We start from the raw sequence: 15,663 nt of genomic DNA on the forward strand, positions 1-15,663 counted from the left end.
TGAAAGCGATATTTTGGAACTCCATATTTTCCAAATTATTGTCTTTAAAAGAGTTTCACGTCCCACAAAAGACCCTCATGTCGTTGTCTAGTCACAGCAGAGGTCGCTGTTACGCCTGACCTCATCTGGCTGCTACCAGAGCTTTCAAGTGGCAAGGCATTTCTTGGGATAGGCTTTTAGAGTTTAATCTGGAATAAAATTCCAGGCAGCGGCCAAAACTTGCCCAATTTGGTTCAGTTTTGTTGTAGGATATGCAGGCCGTTGATTTGGCAAGTAATGACCTACCTTCGTATTGTCTACGTGGTTAAAAAATGGCGATTTTGATGACCAAGGTAGCTGCTCATTCCCTTGGTTCTGCAAGTTATCTGCTATTAAAAGTGCTCTGCTGAGAACCAGCAATCTCATCGTGTAACCTAAAATTGTTCCTAAGGTGCCCCCTATCAAATGAAAGTTAAGTGGTTCCCAGATTATTCCTTTATTTGATCTGCTTCAGGTTTTCGTTAAGGACTACCATTGGTGTTTTGGCACCAATGTGGTATCCACTCCAAATACTGACGCTGTCAATGACCCTAGCGGCACATGCTTCGTCGTAAGCCTCTTCAGGATGTCTGTAAACTCTGTTTTGACCAGTTGAGCAGTACAAGTACATGTAAAATCTGACCTCAATAAAGAAAGCCACGTTGCTTCAGTGTTCTACCCAGAAAGGATCATGGTCCCCAATCCATTAGAGAAACAAACGACGCTGTTTTGCTGTTTACAGTGGCCTCCTCAGAGGTCGTCTGGTATCCTAACCTGCTGAAACTATATAGCACACTGATTCCTAGTTGTAAAAATGATACCATTGCTTAAGTGGAAAATGCTGATGCTAATGGTTTTATGTACACACCAACGGCATCAAGCCCAAAAAGTATTCAGATTTTCCATGATTGATACTTCTAGAGTGTTTAATATAGAATCGCTTTGTGGGCATAAAACAGTTGACGGAGAGACAAGAAAGAGTAGACACCGACACATACTCTGCATCTGTCATTTTATTGAGATACCCACGCATCTATGTGGAACAAGAGGGGGATACATGTACTTCCTAAATTTGGGAGGGGGACGTGCGCAGTAACACTCACTGGATTGACCACTGATCTGAGCCTTCACACCCTGCATATATATATATATATATATATATATATATATATATATATATATATATATATATATATATATATATATAAGGACCAAATCTTGTCCTTTGCATAAAAAGCCCAGACCCCCTGTTAATAACGCCCTGGCTGGGCCCATTCTTTAAGGTGTCTTTGCATTGTTTACAGCATAATGGGCAAGTTAATTGACCAAGTTAATTGGCCAAACTGCCAGTTTGTTTGTATGGCATGTGCAGGGGATGTCATAGATATATATGAAGGCCCTCACTTAAATAAGCTAATTTCGTAATGTAAGTTATACTTATTATACCAGAGATGAGGTAGGGGAGTATTTTCACTTTTGCTGATAAAACATGAATGAAACTTAAAAAAAAACATTGTATTGTATCTCTTTAAATAGCCACTCCTTGCTATAATAATAGTAATCTGAAAATGGAATTATATCCTCAAACATTACGCAATCAAAGTTACTTCGAAACAGGACAAACTAAGCATAGTAAATTAATAATAAATGATTTTATAATTTCATCATCTATTTTTTTTTTTTGTTACTTTTCGGTTATGACACAATTACTGAATTGTTATTAATGTACTTTATACCCATTTTAGAATTAATTTTAGCATTACAAGCTTCACCTCAATGTTCAACTTATGAATAATATTACTACTTTTTCCTGTGGTTATTACGGGTGTTTTTTCATATATGTTGGTGTTTCTGTAATTCCAGATAATTACTTGTAATCAAGAAGTATTGTTCACGATTCAAAGTTAATTTGCTGGACAGACACATTCAGTAGACAATGCATGATTTAAACTACTCACACGTCCTACTAAGCGTAAAGTGACGAAGTGCTGTGACGAAATATTTAATTAATGCATGTAGCAATCAAAGTGATTAGTGCTGAAGTATAAGATAAACTTCTACCAAAACGCTAAACCGTCATACCCACACTAAGATCAACAACTGTGCTTTAATGTCTCTCCTTATTTTGAAAATCGTTATTTCAGCAACCATGTACACTTAAATAATCAAGTTCTGATGAAACTGACCATCTTTTTTTTCCTCAAAAGTGCTAACCGTCACACTGACACAAAGATCAACAACTGTGCTTTAATGTCTCTCCTTACTTGAAAATCGTTATTTCTGGGGCCATATACACTTAAACATTCTGGTTCTATGAAACTGACCATCTTCTTTTTCAAAATCGCTTATGACATTTAAAAGAGTGCTGAGTTCCATCTAACACTTCTACCAGTATTATTGTTACTGTTGATATACCACTAGTAACCATAGTAACCAGTAATATTTGTGCTGAACATACGCGTAACAGAAAATAATTAAATATGCATTTAAAATATAAATATAAATTTAGTAATATCTCAAATGTTTCAAAGCCTTTTGAGCAGTTGCATACAAGCAGGTATGAAGCTATTACACTTAATTCAGTTAGATTTCAGGTGTTATCCATTGGAAGCGGTCCAATAATTATATATTCTGCGGCAAGCTATCAACAGGAAATCCATGAATAAAATTATTAGAATTTTCCCTAATAGATCATACGGTATATCTTTAGACTCGTCATTAACCAGCACGCCTAACATAGTAAGTCTTAGAAATCTCCCTTTATGAACAAAAACAAAAAATGGAAAAAAAATCTGTAATAACGCACAGATATTTACAAAATAACTCAGCTGGATAAACAATGATTTCTTCAAATTCGTCTTCTAATTAAAATTATTGAATTTCAATAATTTGAACATTGCCTTTCTGATGTTTGTATTCAGCAAACCGTAGATTAAAGGGTTGACTGCTGAGCTAAGCAAAACTAATTCCGAACTAATATTTAAAAGAGTAACAAAAAGATTCCTGTCGTTTAAAGACTGCTCCAGGTATGGCCCTATTATTCCACTAGGAAGAATCAGCACAATTAGTGTGCATACTGTAAGGGCTGTCATTTTAGCAAGTTTTGCCTCCTTTTTGTTCGAGGTTGAGACAATCGTTGGAATTTCGGCTACAGGTCTTTTCTTTGCTGGATCTTCATTGATGATTTCGCTACCTAGGTGCTCGATTTGATCAACAGATTGTTCATGTACAATTTGTGTGTCTTTGAATTCACTATGCACTTTAGTTGCGCATGCCGCGTTGCCTGTTGACGTGGAAGGTATCGGTTCTGTTGGGTTTTCAGCTAGCGGTTGCTTTAATCTTTGTCCAATATTACCATCTCGAGTAGTCGAGCTGGAAACGTCATTTGCTTGCCCTCCGTCCGGTCTCGTGTTTGTAGGCGACATTTGACCGTCAGCTTCCATGAGTTGATTCTGTCGCATGTCGCACGGAGCACACGATGTTGACGCTAAAGCTCCTGCACTCTGACTTACCCTCCGTGGACGTACATATACATGTAGAGCCCGGGGGATCCTCAGGGTATTTTTATGCAAAGTATTAACTTCAGCTCTGTTATTAGTGACCAATCTGTCATTTATTCTTCTTTTATTAATTTGGACATGACGGAAAATCGCAACGTACAGTCCAAAGATTACCAAAAGACAAATTGGTACGTGTGGCAGTATCACGTATTTCGCGAATTCCCTTTGAATATCCTGTGGTCTGCATTCTTTGTCTGGGGACCAATTGTGCCAGCCAAACAATGGGGGGAGATGTATGGCAATACCGTAGAACCAAGTCAGTATTATGGCTGCTTTGTGTCTTTCCCGGCTAAATATTTGTTGGTACCGAGTGTTTCGACAAATTTTTATGTATCTCTCAAATGCAATGAGTAACTGATGAAAGAAAGATACTGGGAGGAAACACCCGCCCATGAAAAGCTTTATGAGACAAAATAGTTTTTCATGCCTAAGATGCTGCAGATTCGACACCATATCAATGAGATACGTTGAAAAAAATATTGAAGGGTGCGAACAGGAGTCCGGTGAGCAGATCAACAATCGCAAGGCTGAATATTGCATAATTAACCTGCACTTGTAATTCTTTGAACTTGAGAAAAGTAGCGATAAAAAGACTGTTACCGAAAATGGTTGCACCAGATAATATGATTTCCACAACAATGAGAACAGCGCAAGTGCCATGTTGGATTTCGCAATAACGCTTCTCCAGGTTAGTTCCATTTAAAATAGAACCTGCAGACATCGCTAGAACAGTCTCATTTCTCGGTGCAGTGCTCATTTTGAGATAATTTTCCGCCGTGATATCAGTTCAATGGTATACATATACAGTGTAAATGTATGTGGATGTCCCTGCTTCTGGCACTTTCTTAACGTCGTGACATTTTATATCATTTTCACAACCAATAAGCTCAAAACCAAACCTTGTGATTATGGAAACTTAGCACGTAGACGTCCTTACCCTGGCCTGCAAAGCAATAAACACCGTAGCCTATACAGCAATTATTACCATGGCCTGTACAGCAATAATGCGTCTCTTGTTATGATTTAATGATATGGTCACACTGATTTAAGTTTATGGATGACATTCGCATTTCCATGACAGTAAGGTTGAGGTATATGGTGGCCTTAAAGTGGATCTACAGTATTTTCAGTGATACCACGCCTGGCGCTTCGAACAACAGGAAAATTGCACTAGTATTTCGCATACAGGCTTGACTGTATTTTCGTACGCTTTGGTGTGTTCATCCTATTGTTCAAAGCGCCACCCTTAGGGTGCATTCCCAGAGATTTAGATCGATCCAGAGATTTAGGTTTAGATCGACATAACTCCCTGGGGGTTCACGCTAAATTGCAGTCAGCCGAGCGCGCACCATAGTTAATTACCACCTTACAGCTTTTAATAGGCGGGACAGACGCTTAAGCCGGGTAAGCTGACAGTAAGACCCCATTCCCAGGGATTAGATCGATCTACTTTGGATCGACCTAACTCCCTGGGGGTTCACGCTAAATAGCTGTCAGCCGAGCGGGCACGAAAGTTAATTACCCCCTTACAGCTTGTAGTAGGCGGGACGGACATTTAAGCCGGATTATCTGACAGTAATCTAGTGAGGCGGGGATAGATCGATCTAAAAGCTCTGGGAATACGCCCTAATCTAGTGAAACTCCCCACAGGGATAGATCGGTCTAAAATCTATGGGAATGGGGTCTAACTCAGTTACAGCTACTCGTTGTCCACTGTATGCGACGCACAAGAGCAAATTATGTCTCGGCCGCGCCTCCATTTAATTACCCTCTTGTATGTTGCAGTGGATGACTCGTGTTGTAACTAGTACTTGTTTGTATGATACAGCGATGAAGCAGAGGGGAACCGATTCTTTAATATTCCCAAAAATTACAATCGTATTCAGATTTCCAAAGTCTCATTTATACATCTTACTTTCAGCTGTTACATGTTTAATACTTCAAGAGCGTATAATGACCTCTCCACAGGTTGTCTATGTGGTTCTAATCTGGCATTCTTGATGGCCAAGGTAACTGCTCATTCCCTTGGTTGTGCGACTTAAAGTACTCTGTGTGAACCGGAATTTTCACCGTGCAACCTACCTACGGTGCAAGTACTGATTCAGTCAGTGACTTAAGTCATTCTAGACGAGGTACGCGCTTCGTCTTAGGCCTTTCCGGGATGTCTGAAAACTGTACTTTGACATCTTTAGTGGTACAGGTGAAATCTGAGATCTATAAAGAAGACCACGGGGTTTTATTGTCCTGTCCAGAAAAGGCCATGGCCCCCATTTCATTAGAGAAACAGACGACGATTTTTTTTCTTTTAGAGTTGCTTCCTCAGGGGTCGCCTGGTATTCTAACCTGCTGAAACCAGTCTGGTGTTCGTTAAGGGCCTTTAAAAACACGTTCTGGTGGCAATTTGCCGCTCATTCTGAACGGAATGGATGGTCTTTATTTAGTTGCCGCAGAATATCCGTAAGGACAGCTAGTTCTGTATCCTGGTGGGTACATTTCGATATATATTGGGCGTCAATTGCCTCTGTGTAGGTACATCCGTGTGGGCATAACTCTATAAAACCGTGCGGACCGTTCCGCGTGACACAATACTCTGTCTCTGGCAATATATATATATTTTTCGCGCCATTCTGGCACAGATTAACAATGTCAGCTCATTTTAGCTTAGCCCATTTACGCACTGCAAAGCCAACCGCTTGCATGCAAAATTTCAAATTCTTTTATGCTGTAGTTGCCGACGTTTTTTTTTGGATAGCACCATGTTTTACCAAAGCCAAGCTTTGACAAACCCAAAGGAGCACTACCCAATGAAATCACTGCATATTACGCCGTACAGCAGTGCAAAAGAAAGGGTAGTTAATTGGTAGCAGCACACCTGACTTCACACTTTCCCATTCACATATCTTATATGAGATCTGAGCATTTTAAAGAAGAACGCATTCTCACCTAGGCATGTATTGTGTTTGATAATGTTTTCGTTTTTGTGATCTTATGAAGTCCATTAGCTGCCTAAAATTGGTTCATTATTGACATATGATTAAAACACATTTGAGCTGTAGCCAAATTAGCCAAAAGCACTCGTATTCTATACTTTTGTTTTAACATGTATTAAAATACTTTAAATATCTTACATTGGGATTGTCATATTTACATGTAGGAACGGATCACAATTGGTTTCATTGGTTTCACATTTGATTTGTAAATTTGTAACCATATTTGAGATGTTAACTACAAACTAATTGTGTAGAAAAACAAAATTATCTTAGATTTTTTATCTAGCTTTTCATACTTATACCAGAGACGAGGAATGGGGGTATTTTCACTTTTGCTGATTAAACATGAGTGAAACCTTTTAAAAAGCCAAGACAACGTTTTTTATCCCTTTTTAATAGCCACTCCTTGCTATAATAATCGTATGCTGAAAATGGAATTATATCCACAAACACTCGCCCATTACGCAATCAAAGTTATTTCGAAACAGGACAAACTGGGCATCGCCAAATTATAATAAATGATTTTATAATTCCATCAACCTTTTAGGTTTTAACACAATTCTTGAAATGTTTTTTTTTTGGTACTTTATACCCATTTTAGAATTAAAGCAATTTTAGTATTACAAACTTCACTTCAACGTTTAACTTTTAGATTCCTACTTTTTCCTGGTTGTTTTTTCATATATGTTAGTTTTTCTATAATTCCGGGTAATTACCTGTTATCAAGTAGTATTGTTCACGATTCAAAGTTTATTTGCTGGACAGACACATTCAGTAGACAATGCATGATTTAAACTACTTGAACGTTCTACTAAAGGTAAAGTGACGAAGTCCTGTGACGAAACACTTAATTAATGCATGTAGCAGTCAAAGTGTTGAGTGTTTAAGATAAACTTCTACCAAAACGCTTAACCGTCACACAGACAGGAAGACCAGTAATTGTGCTTTAATATCTCTCCTAATTTGAAAATCGTTATTTTAGGAACTATGTACACTTAAACATTCTAGTTCTGATGAAACTGACCATCTTTTTTTACCTCAAAATTGCTAACTGTCACACTGACACAAAGATCAGCAACTGTGCTTTAATGTCTCTACTAATTTGAAAATCGTATACACTTAAACATTCAAGTTCTATGAAACTGACCATCTACTTTTTCTAAATCGCTTATGACATTTAAAAGAGTGATGAAATGAGTTCCATCTAACACTTCTATTATTATTACTGTTGATATACCACTAGTAACCATAGTAACCAATAATATTTGTGCTGAACATACGAGTAACAGAATATAATTTAATATGCATTTTGTGCTAAAATATAAATTGAGTAATATCTCAGGTGTTTCAAAGCCTTTAAAGCAGTTGCATACAAGCAGGTATGAAGCTATTACACTTAATTCAGTTACATTCCAGGTGTTATCCATTGGATGCGGTCCAATAATTATGTATTCTGCGGCAAGCTATCAACAGGAAATCTATGAATAAAATTATTAGAAATTTCCCTGAAAGATCATACGGTATATCTTTAGACTCGTCATTAACCAGCACGCCTAACATAGTAAGTCTTAGAAATGTCCCTTTATGAACAAGAACAAAAAATGGAAAAAAAGTTCTGTAATAACCCACAGATATTTACAAAATAACTCAAGGCCTTAGCTGGATTAACAATGATTTCTTCAAATTCGTCTTCTAATTAAAATTATTGAATTTCAATAATTTGAACATTGCCTTTCTGATGTTTGTATTCAGCAAACCGTAGATTAAAGGGTTGACTGCTGAGCTAAGCAAAATTAATTCCGAACCAATATTTAAAAGAGTAACAAAAAGATTCCTGTCGTTTAAAGACTGCTCCAGGTATGGCCCTATTATTCCACTAGGAAGAATCAGCACAATTAGTGTGCATACTGTAAGGGCTGTCATTTTAGCAAGTTTTGCCTCCTTTTTGTTCGAGGTTGAGACAATCGTTGGAATTTCGGCTACAGGTCTTTTCTTTGCTGGATCCTCATTGATGATTTCGCTACCTAGGTGCTCGATTTGATCAACAGATTGTTCATGTACAATTTGTGTGTCTTTGAATTCATTATGCACTTTAGTTGTGCATGCCGCGTTGCCTGTTGACGTGGAAGGTATCGGTTCTGTTGGGTTTTCAGCTGGCGGTTGCTTTAATCTTTGTCCAATATTACCATCTCGAGTAGTTGAGATGGAAACGTCATTTGCTTGCCCTCCGTCCGGTCTCGTGTTTGTGGGCGACATTTGACCGTCAGCTCCCATGTGCTGTTTCTGTCGCATTTCGCACGGAGCATACGACGTTGACGCTAATGCTTCTCCCTTCTGACTCATCCTCAGCGGCTGTACATATAGAACCCGGGGGATCCTCAGGGTATTTTCATGCGGAGTATTAACTTCAGCTCGGTTATTAGTGATCATTTGGGCTTTTATTTTTCTATTATTAATTTGGACATGACGGAAAATCGCAACGTACAGTCCAAAGATTAACAAAAGACAAATTGGTACGTGTGGCAGTATCACGTATTTCGCGAATTCCCTTTGAATGTCCTGTGGTCTGCACTCTTTGTCTGGGGACCAATTGTGCCAGCCAAACAATGGGGGGAGATGTATGGCAATACCGTAGAACCAAGTCAGTATTATGGCTGCTTTGTGTCTCTTCCGGCTAAATATTTGATGGTACCGAGTGATTCGACAAATTTTTATGTATCTCTCAAACGCAATGAGTAACTGATGAAAGAAAGATACTGGTAGGAAACATCCGCCTATAAAAAGTTTTAAAAGACAAAAGAATTTTTCATACCTCAGATGCTGCAGATTCGACACCATATCAATCAGATACGTCGAAACGATATTGAAGGGTGCGAACAGGAGTCCGGTGAGCAGATCAACAATCGCAAGGCTGAATATTGCATAATTAACCTGCACTTGTAATTCTTTGCACTTGAGAAAAGTGGCGATAAAAAGACTGTTCTCGAAAATGATTGCACCAGATAATATGATTTCCACAACAATGAAAACAACGCAAGTGCCATGTTGGATTTCGCAATAACGCTTCTCCAGGTTAGTTCCATTCAAAATAGAACCTGCAGACATCGCTAGAACAGTCTCATTGCTCGGTGCAGTGCTCATTTTGAGATTATCTTCCAACGTGATATCAGTTCAGTGGCATTCATATACAGTGTAAAAGTTTTCTGGTACGTAATTTATATTTATATAATTTTCCATTTAGATAAAAAAAAAAAAAATTTTAAACATCTGCTGAAAAACAACCTTGTGAAAATGGAAACTTAGCACGTATACATCCTTACCCTGGCCTGTTTGGCAATTGAGACCCTGGCCTGTACAGCAATTAAGAGTCTCTTGTTTTGATTTTATAATATGGCCACTCTGATTTAATCTTATGGATAACATCTGCATTTCCCTGACAGTAATGTCTTTATTGACTATAGTATTTTAGTTGTTTGTATGATACAGAGATGAAGCAAATGAGAGCTGATTCTTTAATATTCCCTACTCTATTGCTGTTTTTTCGCCTTTTCGCATTTGTTTCAGGGTCTCCAGAGGATGTCATCCACAAAATTAAATCGGTGTGGCCTAATCATTATATAAGATGTAGAAAGTCATCTTAAAGTTTGGTCCTGCTAATTACGATTGCAGTAAATACCCATACTATGGCATTACGTACAAACCATTCATTAACTCTTCGACAAAGCCGAGAAACCGTGCACCTGCCACCATTTCACACCTTATGACGTCGATTCCCGACTATATTTTCCAAGGCACATCACTGAAACTTTGAGAATTGATCAAGTACATTCTGAAATTTGTGTCCAGCAAATGTCATACATTTTGATGGACCTCTGTAGGATTTAATAATCGTTTTATGGATTCTTTTTTCGGGGGGTCACCCAGTACCTCTGGAAACCGTGTTCTACCAATTCTTTTCTCGAACAATCTCAGAGCCTACGCGTCCTTTGGACGGGTACTTTTCCACTATAATGTATAAAGAAACTGAATGTCAGAGTCTGAGGACATGGTGGTTGAGCAGGCCACAGATAATTGAAAGGGGTTTATTGTGAAATTTTAAAAATGAAGTCCTTTTTAAAGTTATGTATTTGTCCTTCCTCACACGAAGACAGATGACTTTTAGCTGATTGAAAAATTTAATAGTCATGTCGAATTTCCCCTCGTTTACGGCTTGTTGAGATGAAATATTCATTTATAAAAATCGTGTTCTCCATTTCCGTTCATTTTTGAAAGAGTGTATTATATGAAGATTTTAAACTTTTTTTTACATTTTTGCGTAGCTTTGTCAAAAAGACCATTTTGAACGGTTTAGATTGGGGCTGTCTTGTCCCTTCACGATGTCAAAATTTAAAAACTGACTGGGTAGGAGAGGATACGGGCGAAATAAAAATTTTAATGACTTATTTTAGTGTATTTTTGGATTAAATAAAGCAAATGGCCCCTTAGCCCACTTCCCCCTTCCTGCGCGGTTGACACATTGGGGATTATAATAAAGGGAACCGGAGAAGATCAGCATTGGTCAGAATTGTGCCGGAAGTGACGTGCAGTGGTGTTAGAAACGAAGCTGAGTGGTCATTTTAACATAGAGGTGAACGGCAGTGAAGACGGGTTGTCGGAGGAAAAAGAAGTTTTCTAAACAACATGGTAAGATAACTCTCTTTTTTTTCGCATTTTGGGCAGAGAAAACTTGTAGAAATAATAAATGCATGATATGAAAACGTGACACGGAACTTGAAGGTGCAAAATCGTGCTTAATTGGCGGTCAACTTGTTTAGAAATAAATGCTGCGTCGACCGCCAGCGCGACAAAAAGCGTAAAGGGGAAATAATTCCCGGGAGTCTATAAATCGTTGTCATGTGGAAATTTGGCATTAATATATTCCGATATGTCCATATCTAAGTATTTTTGGGGTGTATGAGCTGCAATTAGAACGAAGTTTTAGAGGTCTTGAAGGACCTTGTGAAAACAAGGAAGTAGTTCGTAACTAACAAGTGATAACCCGGTTCCTAGGACTATGATTGGAATGATAAAAAGAAAATATATGTTACTATGCTTTTATTCGCCTTTGAAATTAACTTTAAGATAATATGTTGAATTTTCATTTTCAATATTCAGATAAAAAAAATTGAAGTAAGAACAAATGATATCAAAATTATAACCATTGGCGCGTTCGTATTCAGTGAGGTGTATTTACTGCTTAAGGCCCAAATTTCCGTCTTATATATTTTTGGTAAAAGGGATTAAAGTAAGTATTCATCTCAAAATATCTCTACTTTGATACAAAATTTTGCTGAATTAAACAAAATAAGTCGAAATAAAGAGGATATTACGGATATTGCACTTTGAGTTTTGATTATGGCAATCGACCTACTAAGGTTGAATAATGGAATTTGTGTCTTATGCTTGTTTTTCTATTGCACATAATTTGAGTGTTGTCGGTCCAAAAAAGAGCAGAATGATCAGTTTGCGATGAGTTCGAATTAGATCGGCGTGTCTTCGTCACTGATGGAAATGGCATCCTTGAAGCTCCGGTGATCCTCGGGTGATGGGGGTGTCCTTGGGGTCAGGTCAAGGTCATCAACTCTCCAGTCCGCATCATCGAGGCCTTTGGTGACGACATCATAGTATGCCTGCTCAGCCCGGGTGACGACGTCAAACATTGGCTGGAGGTCAACGTGAAAGAACCCGCTAAAATAGGACGTAATTAAATGTTTATTTTCCACATACTGTTGTTACCGTTGTTTGGCGGGGGAATATACCGGTATATGAGAAAAGAATTATGAATTAAGGAGAACGAATGTTAAATGTACTGATTATTCGAAAAGCTTCCTGGAAATATTTCAAGATGTATAATTGTCTCCAGTTCCTTTTATTCACACATACAGTAATTTTACTGCATGTTTTATTTTTTCTTTGCGTATAACCCAATCTATTTCAGATTGGGCTGTTTAATGAATTTATCATATTCTAACTTTCTATATTAATCAAATCATGTAACAATCGTATTTCACCTAAAAGGAGAATCCAGGTCGGCAACAATGTAGCACAGCATGCTAATTGAAATGATGGTAATAAAGGACACTACCAATTCGAAGCGGTAAGACTGGCCATCAATCATCTGGATTCCCAAGAATGCCGCCAGGCCCAAAGACTCCAAAATGATCCACCTAAAAAAGAAATTGATCATTATTGCTTTTGTCGTATTACAAAACATTTTCTGAATCTTAAATAAATTGCTTTCGTTTTGTACATGATTACTTCTTGTAAAAATCTAGCACACACGCACACACACACACACACACACACACACAAACAGATCGAGAGAGAGAGACTCACTGTAAAATGTGTAGGCGAGTGTGGAAAGGCCCCATTCTATCAAAGTCCACTCCGATCAGGTCGATAACAACTGTAATGGCCTTGTTGGTCAGCACCGTGTCCACGCGGTAAGACTTGTCCGTCATGTCTACGTTGCGCAGCCTGTCAAGCACCTCGTAAAGACTCTCTGAAAAAAAAAATTAAGTGTGAGTTGTGATATCTAAAAGGCCTACATTGCGCTTGCTAATGGAGAAATCAGTTGAAACATTTTATTTCAGGCTACTTAAGTTGTGTCCTGTTTGAACGGTTTCAGAAAAAGATTTTCTCCTCAAGAATGTTGCTGTATGTACCACTAAATGTTACATGGTCGCTAACGTTGTTTTGAATATATCATTTATGTCTCCTCCATCTCAGTGTACCACAAACTTTTATGGTCTCATTCATAGCAAGAAAGAAGGCAATCAGGAGTATTGATTGTTGGTGATTTGGCCAAACAAGGCCGCTTTTATTATATAACCCCTCTATCCTGATCGTTTAACAATAATAACAATGTAGCAAATTGTTGCCTGTATTAAATGTTATGGCCTTAGGGATAAAAATTATATCAAATATTCAATAAGACTCATCATCCTAAAAATTATGATGCGACGAGTCAGCAAAAGTTATTATTTACCAACAATTTTGCACAAATTTCATTTGTGGGGTTGCAAAGAGGGCCTGCACATGTGCACAATTAAGCTCTGGAGATTGTTGTCGCCATAAAATGTCGTTTGACTACGCCAAACTTTCCTTTCTTGTACCTCTTAAGGATACTTTGTCCACTATCAACTTACCTCTGATGTTTGGGGGTTTGGTGGTCAGAGTCTTATAGTAGCTCAGAGGATAATCCATGATGTGGACCATCATATTAATGCTGGCGTCTTTCACGGACCGGATGATTTCGATCTTGTCGTGGGGTAGCAGATGAAGCTTGCCGGTCATAGCGACAATCTGAGCCAGTAGCCCAATCTCGACCATGAACCTTGTTGTTACCTGCCCCTGCTTGCCGGCTACAACTTGGAAGATGAAGCCGAACATGATGGCGTAGACGAGACCAGAGGGTGTCAGGTAGCTACGAATGGCGTCGTTGACATTTAAATCTTGGCGGTCGACACCGATCTCGGTCCACAGAGCGTCCATCAGCCATTCGTCGAAGTACAGCATGAGTGGCGAGGCGAGGAGGCACAACACGCAGGGTGTCATAATGCGGAGAAGTTCTGTTGGCTGGTTAGGGAACTTGATCATTGTGTCCTTAACTTCGAGATCAAATGAACTCAGAAAAGGCTTGATAGAGGTGTCTGGTCGCTTTTTTAGCTCTTCTCGGAAAGCTCTCACCGCGACCTCAGCCTTATTAACTGGCTGCCATCCTTTCATATGGTGTGTTTTAACATAAAGATACACCATAGCTGAAAATAAGACCTGCGTCATTAGTTGGAATTTAAAAGATTGTGGAATTTTAGATTTCATCTAATCGATAGTTTATGTTTGAGATCATACAATATACATGTAAGCCATAACACCTCCAGCGTCTTCGAGAGGTACACGTGTTCAAAACATTTGTCGCGAGAGGGTGACAGTGTCCCTTTATTGTGTTTGCGCGTGAATGTTTCTCTGCTTTTGTCAAATTACATTGCAAGCCAAATATTAAAACAAAACGAAAGCGAATTATACTGAGAGATAGCTCTATTGGCTTGCTTATTATGTTTCATCATAGGAAAAATAAATGAAATTTAATTAATACGCAGAATATGTGGTGTCTTTCTCTTCAGTTATTGTATATGCTCTTAAGACTTAGAATTTTTCACAGTATTTTTCTGTATTTTTTCATGGAAGTATGAAAGCTACTGAATATTAAAATTCAGCCTCCGTCAGCCGCTACAAATATGTGACATAATCAATTTTTTATCCATGGAATAAATGTTGAGATTAAGAGCGATGAGATATCGCAAGATAGATACTGACTAGTGCAACGACTTTGTAAATGCAGCAAAGAAGCATATGTTTATCAAGATTTTCAAAAATATTTCTTGCATTACTGTATAAATATAATATCATGTAAATGAATTAATAAGCAATGATTGCTTTAAAAGCATATGGACAAAACGGCCTAGCTGGCATTTATATTATTATACGCATTATACATTTGATTCTGCATAGACTTTCTAATGGATTGACAGAAAAGTATATAAACTGTATACCGAAAACAAAAGTCATGCAGTGTAGCAAAACAATCAAACATATGAGGTAGGCCTACAATATACGACATGCCATAATCGATGGTAGATTTGTTTTCTCTACTAACTTACCCAAAATTATTAAAATTATGGAAGCGAACGGAGGAATTGTTATTTCGTTAATGTCAGGGCGATCCTTTGTCTCTTTACCGGCTACCAACGCCATGTCGCTGGCAATCAGAAGTAAAGCTGTTACTACCACTCTATTCATTGTCTTTGATATTCATTTCAAAATAAATACTTTGATCTAGAGTGGAGACATCGTCCTGCCCAGCCGTGTGTTGCGTGGCTGCAGAATCGCTGTGGAGAATATGCAAATGAGATGTCAACGTAACGCGTTTGTGACGTCATACAGAATAGAGAATCGTGTAGTAGCGCAAGGGATGATCTCGAACGTCCGAGAACTATAATTGGTATCATGACTTGTTGCATGTATTACAATGACAAGTTCCCTATTCTGATATATAT

The 15,663-nt window shown here is 38.2% G+C and overlaps 1 protein-coding gene across 1 annotated transcript; it reads right to left on the reverse strand.

The window, feature by feature from the left end:
• Window positions 1-11,653: 11,653 nt before the first annotated feature.
• Window positions 11,654-15,476, reverse strand: LOC147763648 (uncharacterized). Its single transcript, XM_087005772.1, has 5 exons — window positions 15,268-15,476; window positions 13,756-14,367; window positions 12,944-13,109; window positions 12,619-12,774; window positions 11,654-12,295 (listed from the first exon to the last, which is right to left on the reverse strand). Exons 1-5 carry the CDS (start codon window positions 15,404-15,406, stop codon window positions 12,088-12,090), a joined length of 1,281 nt encoding a protein of 426 aa, XP_086861898.1. The 5' UTR covers window positions 15,407-15,476; the 3' UTR covers window positions 11,654-12,087.
• Between the last annotated feature and the right edge of the window lie 187 nt (window positions 15,477-15,663).

Source organism: Lingula anatina, chromosome 2 (genome assembly GCF_051362555.1).
Source record: "Lingula anatina isolate TDL-2025a chromosome 2, LinAna3.0, whole genome shotgun sequence".
NCBI lineage: Eukaryota > Metazoa > Brachiopoda > Lingulata > Lingulida > Lingulidae > Lingula > Lingula anatina.